Source organism: Meleagris gallopavo, chromosome 6, assembly GCF_905368555.1.
Source record: "Meleagris gallopavo chromosome 6, MGAL_WU_HG_1.1, whole genome shotgun sequence".
Taxonomy (NCBI): Eukaryota; Metazoa; Chordata; class Aves; order Galliformes; family Phasianidae; genus Meleagris; species Meleagris gallopavo.
The window spans coordinates 5,401,524-5,419,736 of NC_139409.1; the positions used below are offsets into that span (position 1 = coordinate 5,401,524).

The window sequence follows — 18,213 nt, forward strand, 5'->3', positions numbered from 1 at the left end:
CAGTTCCAAATACTAAATTAAGCCAGCACCCTATGTTTGTCCAAACATGAGTGTTCAAGCTAATAGGTTCTTAAAGTTCTAGAGGTCGTTCTTAAAGTTCTAGAGGTCGTTCTTAAAGTTCTAGAGGTCGTTCTTAAAGTTCTAGAGGTCGTTCTTAAAGTTCTAGAGGTCGTTCTTAAAGTTCTAGAGGTCTTCCACCATCCAATCAGATACACATAATTTAAAATCAATACTGAACAGACATCTTGTTGAAAAACATATTGATCATTGACATATTTTATAACATGATGGCTGAGAAATGTGTGCTTATGGCATGCATGGAAGAAGAGTTTTAACTTTCATTACTGAACTGTTCTCCAGTTACCAATTTTGATTTCTCTTTCAGTCATTTTCTATTTGGATAGAATCACTGACAGGAAGAGAAGAATGAAAAATGGCTGACTTCTTACTACCTGGTACCAACAACTTCCGTAAATTCACTCCAGAATCCTTGGCTGCCATTGAAAAGAGAATTGCTGCCAAGAAGGATCATCAAAAAAGTACCTTAGACCAGAAACCTAAGGAGAAGCCACGTCCTCAGCTTGACCTAAAAGCTTTCCAGAAATTGCCAGCTCTCTATGGAAATCCTCCTCCAGAGCTCATTGGGGAACCACTGGAAGACCTTGATCCATACTACAAAGATCGCAAGGTTAGAGCCAACCAAACTGTTTACACCTTAATTTGTTTTGTTATGTGGCTACAAAATGTTCACGTGAATGATCTATTAAATGATCTTGTTTATACTCCTTTGGAAAAGCTATAATCCCTTCCTATGTTACAACAGTGTGGGAAGTTGGCATAGCTGAATGACATGCTGTAATTTTCAGGAAAAAAGAAAAAAAAAACAACTTAATTTTGAATTACAGGAATTAAATATCATGAACTGCATTAGTATTTAAATCAGAATGGAAACACCAAAAGTGAAATGGACAAAGGAAGAAAATGGGGTTTTGACTCAGATTTACCAGAAATGATAATAATTTTGGAAATGTTCTTTATTTTCATGGTTTTAAACTCTCTGTTTCAACAGTTGTGCTCTGTGAACATGCACAATGTATGATCACCCAAATATAAAAGTTACTATAAAATATTTGCTGGTGAACCGTTTAAATGTACTTATTCAAGCTCTGTATTCTAGTCATGTGTGCTTGAAGAAAATAATTTTTAATAAAGAGAGGAGAAATGGGAAATAATCCATTAAAAATGAAGCTTATTGCTTGAGAAATTGAGAAGTAATTTGAGTTCATTTCTACAGTCTTAGAGCTAGAGGATCACTATCCATATTGACAAATAACATTTAAGTCTGCAGCTCTTTCTTCTACCATTGTACAGCTTGATTCAGAGGTCCAATTTACCTAAAGAGAATAGTCATAAGCAAAATTCATTTTGTGTTCTTCATAAGGAACAAGGTTTAAAAAAGGAAGTTCATGCTGAGATTTTTTTTTTCCACACTGATACTTAATGGATATTAACTCATTCATCAGTTTATGATAAAAGTGTTGCAAAATATTACGGTCTACCCATTTAAACAAGCAAACAAAAGTTAACATCAAAGCCTTTCATAGAACAAGGTGTAATAAAAAAAAAATATATTGTCTTCAGCTTCCTGAAAGTTTTACTTTGTTTCTTTACATTTATTTTTAAGATCTTCATAGTGATAAACAAACAGAAAACAATCTTCCGGTTCACGGCTACACGAGCCTTATGGATCCTCAGTCCTTTCCATCCAATCCGAAGAGCAGCAATTAAAATTTCCATACATTCATATCCTTTTTTGGCTTCATTCACTCTCTTTTGTTAAAAAGATCTGTGTTATCCTTTCCTGTTATGTTTTAGAGCATTGAATGTCTCTAGGCTTTCCTCATTCCACACAACTTTAGATATTACCATTGTCTTTACTAAATAGAACAAGAACATAATAGAGTTTTGAGTACTCAACGTTTTGAAGCCTGACTTTCTACTTTCTACCAAATCACACACTTGGAAAATGGGACTCATTAGTGCATTTTTTCATTTTGGTGCTTGAAAATGAGACCAGAGCAAAAATGCTTTCACTCAAGAATAAATCAGAATAAGTGCAGTCTGTGATGTTACTGCATTGAGGCTAGGTTTTCAGCCATCTCCCCTCCATGTAGTATTGAAACAGATCCAAAGTTGTGGTCATAGTAGGATACAGGCATCCTGGAGGAGTGATAGCTCTCATCTGAGGGCTTCCTTGGGTAACAAGTTGACTGTTATTGGTGTTTCAGCACTTGTGGTCCATCTCCTGAGTTTGTGGCAATATTTGGCTGTGCCTACAGTTAAATCCAAGACATTTTTTTGGAAGGACCGAAAGAACTGGTGATTGAAAGGAGGTGGATGTCTTTCACATGCTCATCTACATCCTAGGTTGCCAAAGATGTAGTATGACACTTAACGTAAGGTTCAACTCCAGAGTCAGGCATTTCGTCTTAGGTATGAACACTTGAGCTAAATGCCTGTGTTCTCTTTCAGAACTTGTAGTCAGTAGGTTCCAGAGAATAGCTGCCAGCCAAGAGTTGGCATCTAATATCCTTTGAGACATCCACAAACATCATAGCAGACTTTGCCCTGCCCCTACGTAAGAATAGAGATTTCACAGTTTAGGAGTGAGTGACGTTGGAGGTTATTCAACTTCTATGAACTATTCATTTCACTTAAAAATTAACATACTTCTACTGGAGTTGTATGGGAACTACTTTATTATCATCAGTTCTTCAATTTGTTACCTGCAAACCTTTGCTCTCAGCAATGTCAAGCTCCCAGTTTATTTGAAGGTAAAACCCCACGAATTGTGTAAGTTGTAAAAAAGGAAGGAAGAGGTAGAAACAGAACAGTAAAATATGTTTTATTTACACAAGCTTGTATCGACCTTCCTTGTGCAAAGAAAACTGAGATTATGTGAAACCAAATGGATTCAGTTTTCAGTTATATCCTGGTTGCTGCTGAGACCTTGGGCGAGTCAGACAGTCTCTATTTAACAATTTTCTTGCTGTGAAATTAAATTAAAAAGGCATCCTTTCTCTTGCTCTGTCACAGTGGTCAAGGATCATTTTACCAAGTCTGCAATGCCCAGTACCTTCACAGCAAGTAAGATGGCATAAATAACAAGGGCAGCGTGTTGTCATCTAACGTGACTCAGAATCAGTGAATATGTGTGCTTGCAGTATTTGCGTGTGCTTTAAAAAGTATTAAAAATATTAATTTCATAAACAGTGGGATATGTTACTTTCTAATTTGATGTCGTATCCTTTGCCTTCACTCCCATGTCTTACATTATTCACTTGGTTTATAATATGCACAATTATAACTAATTGTGTGTTCATGGCTCGGAATGAGTCCTCTAGGAGTACATCTCCATCATGGAACAAATATGTCGAGTAAGTATCTGTGGGTGTGTATGTATTTCAGTTTTGTAGCCCTAATTGACTATTTAACCCACTCTCTATCTTTCATATAAGGTAGTTTATGAGGGGTTTAGAAAACTATTGCTTGTATTAGTAAGGTTTTGCTTTGAGGCAGTATTTTTTTCTCTGGACTCAGTAACCATAGTAATTATGGGGTTACAGGAGAGTGTTAGCGTAGATAATATTCTGTAGAAGTTCTGTTGAGCTAGCATCGTGTCTGTCCTACCACTCCAGTTCATTATCCTACTTTCTGAAGTTATTTGGTAGCTATTTGCTTTTTATGAAAATATTAGAAATAATAATAATATCTTTATAAAAATGTTAGAATATGATCTCTGTTAGTGCTAACACAAGATAAAGGAAAAGATTCCAAATTAATTAATTTCCAAACAGTTATAAAATCTGTTTCATGATTTCTGATGCTGAAACAGCTGGGAGTGGCAAACTCTTAGACAAGCAGAAACAAGAATCTTCATGGTATTAATTCATATATCTCCAGAGGACACTTCCCTGCCTATGAGAGCACTAAAGTTTAGATAAGAGTTATACTTGCTGTTGGCATCAAAACTGCTGTTCAAATGCATTTCAATAATAATTTTGGAATAATTCTTTCCAAATGAAGAGGGAAGTACTACATATGTATAATTTCCTACTGCATTTACTGAGTACCAAATGAATGCCTTTTGAGTTCCTTAGGGAGATTGCTACCTTGTTGAAATAAGTGCGCTCAATAAGTCCAGAAGAGCTTTTACTGATAATTTTCCATTAATAAGAATAATTGCTGTCTTAAATTGAAAATCCTCTAGCTTTGCATTTCTCTAAGCTTTTTAACCATCTGTATAGAAGTGGATGCAGTGAACCTCAAGTAAATAATACACTGAATATCCTACATTTACTTGGCTACTTGAAACCAGAATGAGGCATGAATTTTGATCCTTATTTTAGCAAGTAGCTGGAAGTTCTGTGTTACTCAGATTCTGGAGATACACATGGAAGAGTTTGAAAGAAATTACTGAATGCAAAAAAAAAAAAAAAAAAGGTATGTGTTGTTAGCAGCCATGATGGGATGGTTGTCAACTACTGTCTCAAATTGTGTATAAAGACCCTGAAATCAATAAGAGTTTTTCCATCACTTCTCCATGATGTTCCCTTGATTTGTTGGCCTAGACAGTAAATAGTTTGTCTCTTATCCTCTTACAGTAATTACTAATGTTGCTGTTTTCCTTTGGTACTTAGATTTACTTTCACTGGCATTTACACTTTTGAATCATTGATAAAAATATTGGCAAGAGGCTTCTGTCTAAATGAATTCACTTTCCTTCGAGATCCCTGGAACTGGTTGGATTTCAGCGTGATTGTAATGGCGTAAGTGGGAACAAATAAAATATGGACCACCTGTACTTCTCTATATTTAAAGATTTCATTACTGGATTGTCAAAGGCAGTCTGCAGTAGAAAAAAATAAAATTAAAAAAGGGTATATCTGAAACCATCTAGTACAGATGGCCATCTAGAGTCAATAACCATTGACTCTTCCCATGTTCAGCTATGATGCACTTATCTTTCAAAAAGGAAATGGAGTAAGATACAGTTAATCTCTTCGGCCCTATCTCCTACCACTCTGCGGCCCTTTTACTCGAATGAATGCATTTCAGTGTAATAGCTGTGCTGTCCAACATGAGTTCCTGTTGAGAATGAAAGTGTACATTTGAGAACAGAGCACTAAGTATGGACACCAGCACAGTGGATTACATTCAAAATTCACAGTTCCAAGCTTTAGTTTGCTATAATTAGAAAGTTTTCATAGTGATTACAAGCAGCTATGGAAGGGAGATAAAGTTATTCAGTTGTTCAGGCTGAACCAATCTGAATCTGAGTGATATCTTTCCTTACATTTTAAGTGCATAACATTTTAAGATATTTCACACAAATAAAGAGAAACCTTATGAGTAAATTCAAATAATCCAGCAAAGGCTTTCTCTTGCATGAATCTCAAAAAAACCTCTTGATATGTAGTTTGCTAACATTCAAAATACACTCAGGATGATTAAAAGTTAAAGACTAAAATAAGTGTCTGGTTTATTCTAATTAAGATGTCCTGACTCTACAGGTTTGTGGGAGCATTCAGCAACCTGGGGAGTGTGTCGGTCCTTCGGACATTCAGGGTTCTGAGAGCTTTAAAAACCATTTCAGTACTCCCAGGTAAGAAATCCTATGTGATTTATAGCTGATTATTTACTCCAATCAAAATGTTGGATCTTCCTTCCCCTCTTTCCTCCTTTCCCTTCTTTCTCTCTTCCTTCATCCCTTCCTTCCTTCCTGTTATTTTCTTTGTATATCTTTCACTGATTGCAGATGCAGCTTAATTGGTAGGCACAAATATTTTCCCAACCAGAATAAATCAAGCAATATAAACAATATTGTGTTTAATTTTATTATATAGTAACGATTTTGATAGCATGTTATTATGTTGATTTTACAGTGTCCTTCTAGCTAGTCTACGTGTGATGGTTCAACAGAAACACCTCTGGCAACAAAACAGGCTATGTATTTCTGCATCCTTGGGACAACTCTTTATTGTTGCTTTTCTCCCACTTTTCTCTTAGTTATAAAGTTAGTGGTTGTTTCCTCGTGACTAAATGCAAACCCAGAACCAGTGTGCTGCCCTTATGTTGTCTTTCTGGTCTTTTTGATCACATTCATGATTGCATGCAGATTGATCATTGATTCTCAGTGTTTGCATATGTATGTTACTCTTTCTGTATGTAAAGGCTATCCACTAGACTAGCCCTGGTCCCTCATCCTTGCCTGGATAACTTAAAGGGAATAATGGAACATCCGGGTCAATCAAATGCAAAAAAAAATGTTCTTGTATTAATTGCTCTCAATTTTTCATCATGTTTTTCCCATTGTATATTGTCTCCCTAGGGCTCAAGGTCATTGTGGGTGCACTTATCCAGTCTGTTAAGAAACTTGCCAATGTGATGATCCTGACCGTTTTCTGCCTGAGTGTCTTTGCCCTCATAGGCCTCCAGCTTTTCAAGGGCAATCTGAGATACAAGTGCATGAAGAATTATACAGATTCCAGTATCAGGGATTTTTTAAATAACAAAACATGGGAATCCTTTGCAACATTTGCTGATTATGCAGGTAATTGTTTTTCTTAATTCTTTATCTGGAACTATAATGACTTGCATGTGCATGTGTAACTACTGTTGCATGTGAAGTTGAATATCTGGGTGAGCAGCTACCTGATAATGCCCTTCACACTGCCAGAGCAGCTTGCAGCCATCCAGGAAAGTTCCCCTTCCCTTCGTTATAACAAATAACATTCCTAATTTTTCAAGCTATGTTTCGTTTCTGAGAACCACATGACAACAGATGAAACATGAGGTAATTCTCTGATGTAATTCCGCAAAGTTTGGCTTTCCCTACATCTTGAAGAGTTTTAGTATCTTCTCTGTGCTGCTTAGTTATGTTGTCTTCAGCTTGGAACAGAGGAATTTCTTTAAAAGTCAAAATTACTTTCTTCTTCATAGCATACATACCTTATATCAGGTATGTATTTTATCTATAAGATAGATATATATATAGTGAGTGTGTATATATATATATAGTATAGTATATATATGTATATAAAATATACATCTTTCATGTATGACTTGACTGGAGCTGGTGACAGAAGTGTGGAGCAGGGATCTGAAAAGACAGAATGTTTGTAGTGTAAAGGCCTGGAGAAGGCAAGCCTTCCTACAGGATTTATGAGTTGCCATGTTGAAAGGCCAGTTTTCAATTAAATGATTTTTTGATGTATTTTCCAAGGCTGCTTTGATCCTATCCTAACGTGAAGTTCCCACTCCAACATGGACACTACACATTGTTATAATCTTCTGAATCTCAGTCACTGAATCAACTGATAAACTGTTGTCAGTTAGCAGGAGTAGAGCCAAACAAAACGTGGGCAGAAAATAGCCTGCATGGTGTGTTTATGTGGTACAGTACAACAGATATTAAGGATTCCCGTGCTGGCTCTGAATCGCACTGGCTTATCTGATAAGTCCAGCTGAGATTTGAGAAGCATCAGGAAGAGATAAGATGTCCCTTACATCTGGGATAATAAACCACATCTTAATAGCACTAATTACTCCTTAGCATTGAAGCTATTAATTTCAGACTACTGCTAGCTCAGGCATTAGAGTAATTCATGCAAAGAGAAATAGAAGAGATCGAAAAGGGCATGGCTTCAGCATCCTGATGGACAAATCAGTATTTCTCAGCTGGGGGTTAGGACCTGTTTTTTGACTGGCATGGTTTTTATCTGTATTGCCAAAGGCTCTTTCTTCCTCCTCCAAGCAGGACTTTCTTTTTATTGCTTAGAAGCAGAAATGGTCTATGTTATCCCCAAAAATATCCAAACTCTTTTTTAGAGTGCCAATTGACACAGGCAAGAGAATAGGCTAGTAGTTGCCAAGTGTGAAGCTGTTCTCGAGCCTGCACCCTCCAGTTCTTTGTTGGCTTCTATAGATGAGCCAAAGAGATAATATTGTAAAAGCTTTTTGTTTTAAAGGATTCCCTCAGTCTGAAATGTATGCATATAGAGAAGCTTGTGTATAGTGAGGAAAGGACCTCTTGCAATAGGGAACAGTTGCTATGAGTGTAGGGAAACCCATCTCTTTTCCTTTAGTGTTCTTTTTGTATTTGTTTGAAGTGATTTGCATGTGTGTACACATACACTTACAGCTCACTGGTATTACCACCACATCTATTCAAGTGTAGAGGATACAGACTAGAAAATGTATTGGTTTTACATTTCCTCATTCTCTCTCCCTCTCTTTTGTTTATAGAACACTTTGCCATTAAGCCGGGCACCTCGGACATCTTGCTATGTGGTCCTGGCGCTGGGTAAATGTACTTCAGAACATTTCTTGTTTGGAACTTTTCTTTGCCTCAATGCTTCTCTGTTTGCTCTGTTATAAGAAATGAAAATGAAATAGAGATTCCTGGCTTTCCTTGACTGCAGAACTCAGACAGTAAATTGCAGTGGGAGTCAGATAATTTAACACATGTTGAGAATGAAGTGTAAACCTGCAGTTCCCTTATTCAGGTCTAAATTAATTCCAGAAGGGCTATCTTTCTCTTCCCCATGGATGCGCTAGAGTTGAAAACACGAAGGGTCTCATGGGGATGGTTATGAAGGGGTTGGCCTGGGTTAGCAGTTTTTTCCAGCCTAGCTTAGCAGGTTTTTCTAGCCTCTCTTTTTCTGTTGCTGACTTATAGGTGCTGCTTTTTAACTTCTCCAATTTCCAGCCAATTACTGCCTGGAGTAGAAGTTTGGCTTTCAGTATAATGAAAAGCAGAACTAAATAAATAATCCAAACTCTCAAATGAGCTGAAGTGTTTTTCCGAAACCTTCAATTAAAAGAACTGCACTTCTTACTATCACCTCTAGGACCTGTCCTCCAGAATATACATGCAAGAAAATTGGGCCAAATCCTGATTACGGTTTCACCAGTTTTGATACATTTGGCTGGGCTTTTCTCTCCTTATTCCGCTTGATGACCCAGGACTACTGGGAACGTCTGTATCAGCAGGTACCAGCTTTGTGTTTTATTCAGAACCAGTCATCCAGATGGAGCAATATCTGAAGCAGAAAATGGTTAGAGAGAAAAACTCAAATAAAACTAGTAGCAAGAAGTCATAGTGCCCTCCTCTTCTCCCTTCCAGCAAGCTGTGGTCCCCCCTCAGCTCCCTAAAAAGGGGTGTTCAAGTGCTTCCAAGGTATAGTCCTATTACACTGCTGTCTTACAGCCTTCAAAAAAATTGCTAAAAGGGTTCTCTATTGTCCTTCAAAATGCAACAGAGCCTCCTCAGCCATCCTCATGGGGCATGTTATGTGATCGTGGGTTCATGTGCGATGGCATTATAAAGATGGGGAAGAAAAGGCTGAGAGAGATACATTTCTCTTTAATCTTCCTAAAGCACTTTGTCTAGAAATCTGAGTGCCCCTAAAGAATTTCCGAAAACCTATTTGGTATTAAATATGGTAATTTTTATCCCTGGGGTGTTGTGCTTACAGACCCTCAGAGCTTCTGGGAAGGTGTATATACTCTTCTTCATGCTGGTCATCTTTCTGGGCTCGTTTTACCTAGTCAATTTGATACTGGCTGTAGTAACAATGGCATACGAAGACCAGAATAAGGCCACCATTGCTGAGACAGAGGCAAAAGAAAGGAAATTTCGGGAAGCCATGGAATTATTACAGAAAGAGCAGGAGGTATGTAAATTATGTCCTTGCAAAGTTTAATCTCAATGCTGTGTTACTAGACATAAGGAAATGCATCACTCTCTGTATCCAGCCATATATGATAGTTATCTGTGGGAGGAGAAATGTTGTTAAAAGCAGTGATTCTTAGATACAGGAGAAATTCCTAGTTCTGATGCATATTTTTTTTTCCATGTTTTTCCAACAATGACCTTTTTTGTGGATAATGATCTTTAAAATAAGAAATTTTAAAAACTGGAAAATATAAAGTTCCATGGACTATCAGCTTCCAAAGTAACATATGGCTATCTTCTGCTTCATCCCTGTGGATTGCTGAGCAGAGGAATATAGATTAATTCAGGTGTTTACATGTATTAACATCCAAGACCACTATACTTCAGTGAAAAGTCACCTGTAACTCACACAGTTTAGAAGCTTCTGGAATGAAATATTGCTCTGAATTTTGAAAGCATTCAAATCCTAAATTCAGTATGGGAAAGCAAGTGAGCCACAGCGTGACTACAGTCCTATGGATAGGACTGTATTTTCAGTGGCAAGACTGAATTTTAATACTCTTTGAGTGTTTATTTGGGGAAATAAATATATATTCTACAGCATTACTTTCAAGCCGAGTATTTTTATTGTAAGTAATTATGCCATATGGAGGAATAGGAGCTTTAGTGTGATTATTTTGCCCCTGGCAGGCGCAATACACACGATCATGTAACATACTGCAAATAGCAAATTGTTCACTGCTCCATATGTTGCAAAATTTCTCTTTCTCTTGCTCTTACTCTTATCACATATTGGAAGATTTTTACCAACTTTTATGAAACACAGATTGTTAAGAAAAAATAATACAGAGCACGGAAGTGTTTTCTTGCCACTTATTTTGTAAGTACCAGCAAAAATGCCACCTGTGTTTTTGCTTTAATTTTAGTCACTGACTGCGAAAGGGATTGATATCCTGTCAATTAGCTCCTTTGAAGGCTCTCCTTTGTCTGCCAAAGAAATCAAAGAAAGAAGCAATAGGAAAAAGAGAAATAAGTCCTTGGGGATAGAAGAGTATGAAGAAGATCAGTTTCCCAAGTCACAGCTCACAGACAGTCAACGAAAGTTGGTAATCTATTGTCTGAATCTGAGATCCTTGCAGCTTTTACAATTTTAATGCTACAATAAATTGCTTGAAAGCACGAAGTAAATCCTGTTGCAAACACTGATCTCTCTTTAGCTTTTAAAATAAACAACCTTATGAGATAAGGAGGAATTATATGTAAACTTTACTTTGAAAAGAAAATGCTATAAGCAAAGAATGGAAGAAAAGTTGTAACAGCAGTTAAAATAAATTGTCTATAGCACTGAGAAATAGAAAAAGAATATCAGAATTTAACTCTAGTGCCATCACTTTCTTTTTAAAAATTCTCATTTAAAATATGAATATAATGCTTATCATAGAAAGCTGATAAAGCCAGCAGTATTTTATTATCTGTCTTTTAAAACCTAAACAAAATCCTTCTTGAATAATCTAAATTAAATAAGAGTTTTGGACTTGCTATGGTTGATAAGAAATGTTATGAAACTCTAAACTTTAATCTGTTCCCCAAATCTTCTATTTGATATCCTGCCATTCTCCTTTTATTTATTTCTTGGTCTTTCAGTCCCTCCTTGGCTTGCTGTATGGTCCCAACACCAATCAGGTGAAACGCAGGCTTAGCCATGGCAGTGTGTTCAATTTCCAAATACCTGCTTTAGAAGTTGACTCCAAAGCGGATTCCGCGGATGAGGAACCCCACAGCACAGGGGAGAAGAAGATCCAGGGCAGGTCAATGTCAGTGCCACAGGTGGGAAGACGCTCCAGCATGCCGAGCCAAAAGAGCTATGGCTCCCACCCCGCCACCCCAAGCTGCATGCAGAGCAGCAAGCGGGCCAACGCGGACGACTGCAATGGCCTGATTTCGGTGATGGGAGGAGGGAACGGCAAGGTGCATGGCTTAGATACAGCCCCTTCTGAGGGGATAATGCTTCCTCCAGTAATGGAAGATCTGGGGAAGGGTGATCTGGTAAGGAAAAATGCTATTTTAAGTATGTCTTTGTATTATGGTTTCTCCACATACGCGTATATTTTTTTAGCTGGGTTACTAGTGCTGACATTGTAACTCACCAGAAGGTCGTTTTATCCTTTGCCCTGTCCAGGATGATTGTTTTGAGCAGCACCTCCAGGTCCTTCGCCTATACATCACCTTTAGCATCAATAGCTTTTTCTGTAGGTCCCCCAAGCAAATGGGTAGAGATATGCTGTTACTATTTTACAACTCATCTCTCTCCATTTCGATTAGTCTCTGGAAGACTACTGGATCTGTTTGTCCTCACACTTATTTCCAAGTTTTGTATTTGCCCTGTTGCTGTTACATGCTTGAGGGATCCATTTACTGTAGCAGTATTACTGATGTGTAGGACCTTTGTTCTAAACACTATTACATCTTGTAGGCAGGTATATTTATTTGGCTGCATGTCATCATTCCTATTAACTTTCATAGTTACCCGTCATTGCATCCTACTTCATTTTATTCCTGTGGTATCTCCCTAATTGTGTTTACTTCTTTAAGCAGCCAGCTGTGAATGATGAGAGCAGCATGATGCATTTACATCCTCAGCTATCAGTGGAGTACTTTAACGAGACATTTCAGAGACAAAGGGCAGCAAGTGCAGTCAGCATAATTACCAGTGTCTTAGAGGGTAAGTGGCTCCTCATTATGCTCATTTCAATCCTGAAGTAATGCTAGGGTAAAAGACCAAAATATCAATTCATTTCTTAAAAGTTAACAAAGATTTATAGATGTATCGTTAGGAACTACATGACTAATTATGCCCTTTTTTTCATTAGAAAGAATGCGTTATAGCACATTCATCATGTACAAGAACTTATCCTTTGCCTTTCATATCACATTTCATAGAACTGAGGAAGAGGTTGGAGTGATGATAGTTGGGAGGAATTTCTCTGGGACATGATAAGCAGGATTGGGGCAGTGGCTTCTCCTCTTGGCCCTGTGGCTGCTACTCCATCATGAATATGCATGCAGACTCAATCATTAAGATTACACAAGCAAAATTAATTGTGGCAATTCCTGGGAGCTGAGCACTTAATGTACCATTCTATGTGAATTTCTGAGGGCTATATTACCGACTGTTATTTTGCTGGCTAGTAGTTTCATTTCATATCTTTCTGGGAAAAAAAAAAAAAGAACAACTAAATTTTCATTGTTTGCTGGACAACAGTGAGAATAAAATATGTGTTTTTGTGTCCCTGATGTGGAACTTTATCACTGATTTGTGGAGAATGAGTTACAGCAAGGCTGGTAGTGCTGTGTTAGGGAAACCCCTTTTCTTAAATTTCTGTACACTGCTGGAAAATCACAGTTGGAACACATCACCCAAAGCCTGGCTTTCAAATTTAAAATGCAGATATTCAGTGGTGTACTGGGATGGAAACAGAATCTTCATGTAACTGGGTCCATTGCTGTTGGGACCCTGTTCATGTGGCCACAGATTAACCTGAGAATGAGCACTGGAATAGGGAGCAGGGAGGTTGTCTTTGCTGGGATCTGAATGCTGGCTATTCTAGATCTGTACCACGTGATTAAAGAAGGCATTTGATTAGGAAGGGAAAAAAAAAGAAGAGCTAAACCTGGAGTTAAGACAGGGTGATCACACTGGGATAAGTAGTGTAGGGTGGAATCTGGAACTTGAATCTGGAGAAGAAATTAAATCTAAACTGTGGGAAGAAATAAGGACAGGTCCAAAGAAGAAAAGGATAAAAGTCAGTTCTAAATTACCAGACTTTTGAGAAATTTTCACATCCTTGAAGATCACTTTACTTAAAGCTTAATACAAGCATGGTAGGAATGTTTAGTAAGTTCTAGTTGGTCTATGAATTTGCACAAGACTTCAGCAGGGTATAAAGGTGTTTTGGAGCACACACTAGTATTCAAAAAAGGAAGGAGTTTTATATTTGACCAAGAGCCTATAAATGAGAACACCAGAACAGTTTCCTTTCCATATTTTACTTATAGAAAATGGAGATGTGTTGTTGCTTGCATCAGTTTAAAAATGATAGTCATGAATTTTCCAATGAAACTGGCCTAAGATGAAGCTTGAGGTGCTGTGGTTTGGTTTTGTCTCATCTACAATCTGAACATTTGGATCTGCTGTTTACTCCCTAGGGAGTCAATAGAAGCAAAGGTGTTAGCAGTGATACAGTCAGTGTCCTACATGTCTACACAAGGATCAGATGAAATTATATAATCATTAAGATTGGAAAAATCTTCTAGGATCATCTAGTCCGATCACGAACCCACCCCTACCATGCCCACTCACCACGTCCCTCAGAGCCACATCTCCACAGTTCGTGAATACCTCCAAGGACAGTGACTCCACCACCTTCCCAGGCAGCCTTCTCCAGTGCCCAACCACTCTTTCTATGAAGTTTTTCCTCATATCCAGTTTGGATATTAGGAAAAATGTGTTTTAGCTGCTACATTACCCTTGGACTTACTAGCTGATGTAAGGACTACATGAGCAGGGAACCTCTGGGGCTCTAACTGAATTTTGAGGTTCTTTTTTTATTCTCTTGTCTTTTGAGTACTTGATGCGATTTTTTTTTCACCATCTTGCTCAGCAACAATTATTTAACTATAATGGAGTTCTCTTTTGTTTTTAGAACTTGAAGAATCTCAACAGAAATGCCCAAGAGTCCTGAAAGATTTTGCTTTAAAGTATCTAATTTGGAACTGTTGTCCACTTTGGTTGAGAATCAAGAAAAAAGTGGCTGCTTTCATAAAGGATCCCTTCATTGATCTCACCATAACGCTCTGCATTGTGATGAATACTCTGTTTATGGCACTGGAACACAATAATATGACACATAATTTTAAATTAATGCTTAGTGTGGGCAACTCGGTAAGTAAATTTTCAACCACGTGACCTTTCATACCAAAAACTGATTGATGAGTGTTTTCACTTGAGATACAAAGAGTAGCTGTAAAAATGAAAGGTTAGCAAACTCTGTATTTATGAAGCATACATTTCTAATACAGACGATTCCAAGATTTTATTGATGGAGTTCTAATGTACTTCTGAGCAAGTAGAAAACAACTCTCCCATTTTAACAGAAAGTACATTAGAAGTTAATAAAAATTGGGTTTATCGATGCATCCGTGAATTTTGCCATACTGGTGAAACATATTCTAAAGATAAGATTAATTAATGGTAACTTTTAGGCTGATGCTACTGTTTCTTGATTACAGATCTTTACAGGAATCTTCACTGCAGAAATGGTCTTAAAAATCATTGCTCTAGATCCCTACTATTATTTTCAGCAGCCCTGGAATATTTTTGACAGCATAATTGTCACATTGAGTTTAATTGAGTTGAGTTTACCCAGATATGGAAGCAAAAAAGAAAGGCGAAAAGGAGGAACCCTGACAGTTTTACGGTCCTTCAGACTGGTAAGCCTTACATATACATTCTATTCAACTTTATTTTGTGAATGTAATAGAGAGTACTTCTGTTGTTTGTAGTTAGGATGCAGGAAATTATTTATTTTCTCAGCAGTGGGAATAAGAAACATAGCGTTAAACTTGTAATGTTAGAGTTGAAGTTTAATGCCGTATATATTTCCACTTAAAATAGTAAGAAGTATTCAGAAAAAAAATATCTTCCAGAATATAGGTGTTATAATCAGAAGTAAAAAAATGAAATACTAACCCAAATAGCCTTATAAAAAATTGTCCTAATACAAATATGGAAAGAAGAATACTTAAAAGTCATAACGTAACGTTAAGGTATTCATACTGTGTACTGTGGACTGATTGGGGCTGTGCTGCAAAAAGAAAGATCTTTTATTGTAATACAATGGCTGGTCCCCTAGCTTTGATCATTTGTGTTGCATTTAAATTGTGCACAACGTTCTACATCAAGCACTTCATACAAATTCCTGCCTGTGTGGGCCAAGCACTTACCAGAACTAAGGGTAGCCAGGCCCTCAAGGAGGTTGTTGGTTTATTTCTGGGATGTTGTTCAGTTCTTGGGAAAATAAATCTATAAATACTATTCTAAAAGTGTTAGTGTCACAATGCCACAAACATTATATTGCTGGACAGTGTCTAAGAAATGGTTTTTATGGGTTTGAACAGCAGAAAGGTGGGTTATCTCTGCTGATCTCTAACACAACTTTTTATGTTTTCACACAGCTGAGGGTCTTCAAACTAGCAAAGTCCTGGCCAACTTTAAACACCCTCATTAAAATCATTGGTAACTCCCTGGGCGCGCTGAGTAACCTGACCCTCGTCTTGGCAATCACCGTTTTCATTTTTGCTATAGTAGGGGTGCAGCTCTTTGGGGGAAGCTATAGGATCCACGGTGATAAAATAAAAAAAAATGGTGAAATACGCTGGCACATGATGGACTTCTTCCATTCATTCCTTGTCATTTTCCGAATTCTGTGTGGAGAATGGATTGAGACCATGTGGGACTGCATGGTGGTAGCTGAAAAACCACTGTGCCTTCTTGTCTTTCTGCTGGTCATGGTAATAGGAAATTTAGTGGTGAGTTTTCCAATATTTTCTTCTCTTTATCTTGTCGATGTTAGAATCAACTTAACTGCCTTTTCATCAATAAATAGTAGATCCCTAAAGCACATTTAGAACATTTATCTGTGTCTGTTAGTCTGTAAAAGCCTGCTTTACCTTTTGCCATTGAGCTGCTGCTCTTTTTTTCAAATTTTCAAGTTTTCCAAGATCCTTATCAGCAATAACAGAATCTACGCTTGTATCGCTTAAATGGGGATTTTCTTTAATCATCTCTATAGATGAATTCTCTGGAAGTCTGTTTACATAGCAAGAGCTACAGTTTATGCCAGTCACTTCCGTGAAGATCCTGCTGTGGATCCGCGTGTTATTTGCCCAGTTCTGAAAGCAGAAAAATTGAGTAGTGTAATCCCAAATGGGATCAGAAGACTTATGAATAATTCTGTTTCATTCTCCCATTGCATTTAAGTAAATAAGTGATGGAGGGGAGGACGACACTCAGAAACAGGGAGAAAACTTCTCTTTGAGCCTCTCTTGATTTTGATTTTTTTTCCATCAATGTTGTATGTTTAACAATATTGCTGTGCCAGAATCTGATTTTACATCCCAGTTGGGAAACTTCCACATAGGACTGATTTAACTCTAGTTTGATGAGGAGAGTTGTCATTAAACTGATTGGCAGTGACCACAGTATTTGTTACTACTGTAATGTTTGAAAGTTGTTTTGATCAAATAAATATACACGATTTTAAGTAACTTTTAGGGGGAAGAGTTATATGGGAACATCGAGCTTTCTGAGTGGGAAATTTAATTCATCAACTGTAATCTGGTTGGTCATAGAACAGGTTGCCCGGAGAGGCCGTAAATGCTCCTCCCTGGAAATGTTCAAGGCACCAGGCTGGATGGGACTATGAGCAACCTGGCCTAGTGAGAGGATGCTCTGCCTATAGCAGGGGGGCTGGAACTAGATGTTCTTAAAGGTCCCCTCCAACCCAAACCATTCTGTGATGCTGTAGCCATCTCATTTTTGCCTTGTTTTCATTTGATCAGTCAGGCTGAGCTTTTGTAACATTTGTTTTCTGCATTAGAATTTAGACTTTAGAATGTAATTTTCCAGACTTTTTACCATTATTTCAATGACTTTTAGGTACTCAACCTCTTCATTGCTCTGCTGCTGAATTCCTTCAGTACTGACTGTCTCCAAACAGCAGAAGATGATGGAGAGATGAACAATCTACGGATTGCCTTTGCTCGGATTCATAAGGGACTGCACTTTGTGAAGAGTGTTGTGTGGAACACCTGTTGTGGAAAGCTCAAGCATCTAAAGAAAGCGCAGAAGAAGAAGAACAAATTGACTGCCCAGAACCAACTGGGTTTGGGAAAAGAAAGAAAAAATTGTAAAGACAATTACAATATTGAATGGGCTGAAAAAAATGGGGAAATATGCTCAGGTCTTGATGATTTTATTACCAATCCCAATGTATTTGTTTGTGTCCCTATTGCTGAGGAAGAAAATACAAGTGAGGGTTTTGAAGATGAAGATAAACTGAGCATGTTTTCAGACACAGAATACAGTAAACAGGTAATAAATCTGCTTGTTTGGGGATCAAAATCTCTCCCAGATCAAACCCCCCTGGACATGTTCAAGGCCAGGTTGGATAGGGTTCTGGGCAGCCAGATCTTGTACTAGATCTAGTGGTTGGCAACCATGCTTATGGCAGGGGGTTGGAACCTGATGATCCTCGAGGGTCCTTCCAACCCAAGACATTCTATGATTCTACAATTCTATATTAGGGTGCACGCATACTGAAAGATAAATGCATGGTAGAAGACTCTCTCTGGCACAAGGTAGAATACCTGACCCGCATTTCCACAGTTAAGAAATTTTGAACCAATTAGAAATG

General features: G+C 37.7%; 1 protein-coding gene across 1 annotated transcript in view; it reads left to right on the forward strand.

Annotated features, from left to right (window-relative positions):
- Window positions 1-433: 433 nt before the first annotated feature.
- Window positions 434-18,213, forward strand: part of LOC100543622 (sodium channel protein type 5 subunit alpha-like) — a 30,104-nt gene continuing 12,324 nt past the window's right edge. Inside the window, exons 1-16 of the mRNA XM_085226974.1 lie at window positions 434-688; window positions 1,685-1,806; window positions 3,327-3,437; window positions 4,701-4,829; window positions 5,574-5,665; window positions 6,392-6,613; window positions 8,308-8,365; window positions 8,913-9,054; window positions 9,540-9,737; window positions 10,666-10,845; window positions 11,384-11,785; window positions 12,335-12,461; window positions 14,443-14,681; window positions 15,029-15,229; window positions 15,974-16,327; window positions 17,457-17,891. Coding sequence (XP_085083100.1) covers window positions 434-688; window positions 1,685-1,806; window positions 3,327-3,437; window positions 4,701-4,829; window positions 5,574-5,665; window positions 6,392-6,613; window positions 8,308-8,365; window positions 8,913-9,054; window positions 9,540-9,737; window positions 10,666-10,845; window positions 11,384-11,785; window positions 12,335-12,461; window positions 14,443-14,681; window positions 15,029-15,229; window positions 15,974-16,327; window positions 17,457-17,891 — 3,267 coding nt within the window. The remainder of the gene's footprint in view (window positions 689-1,684; window positions 1,807-3,326; window positions 3,438-4,700; window positions 4,830-5,573; window positions 5,666-6,391; window positions 6,614-8,307; window positions 8,366-8,912; window positions 9,055-9,539; window positions 9,738-10,665; window positions 10,846-11,383; window positions 11,786-12,334; window positions 12,462-14,442; window positions 14,682-15,028; window positions 15,230-15,973; window positions 16,328-17,456; window positions 17,892-18,213) is intronic.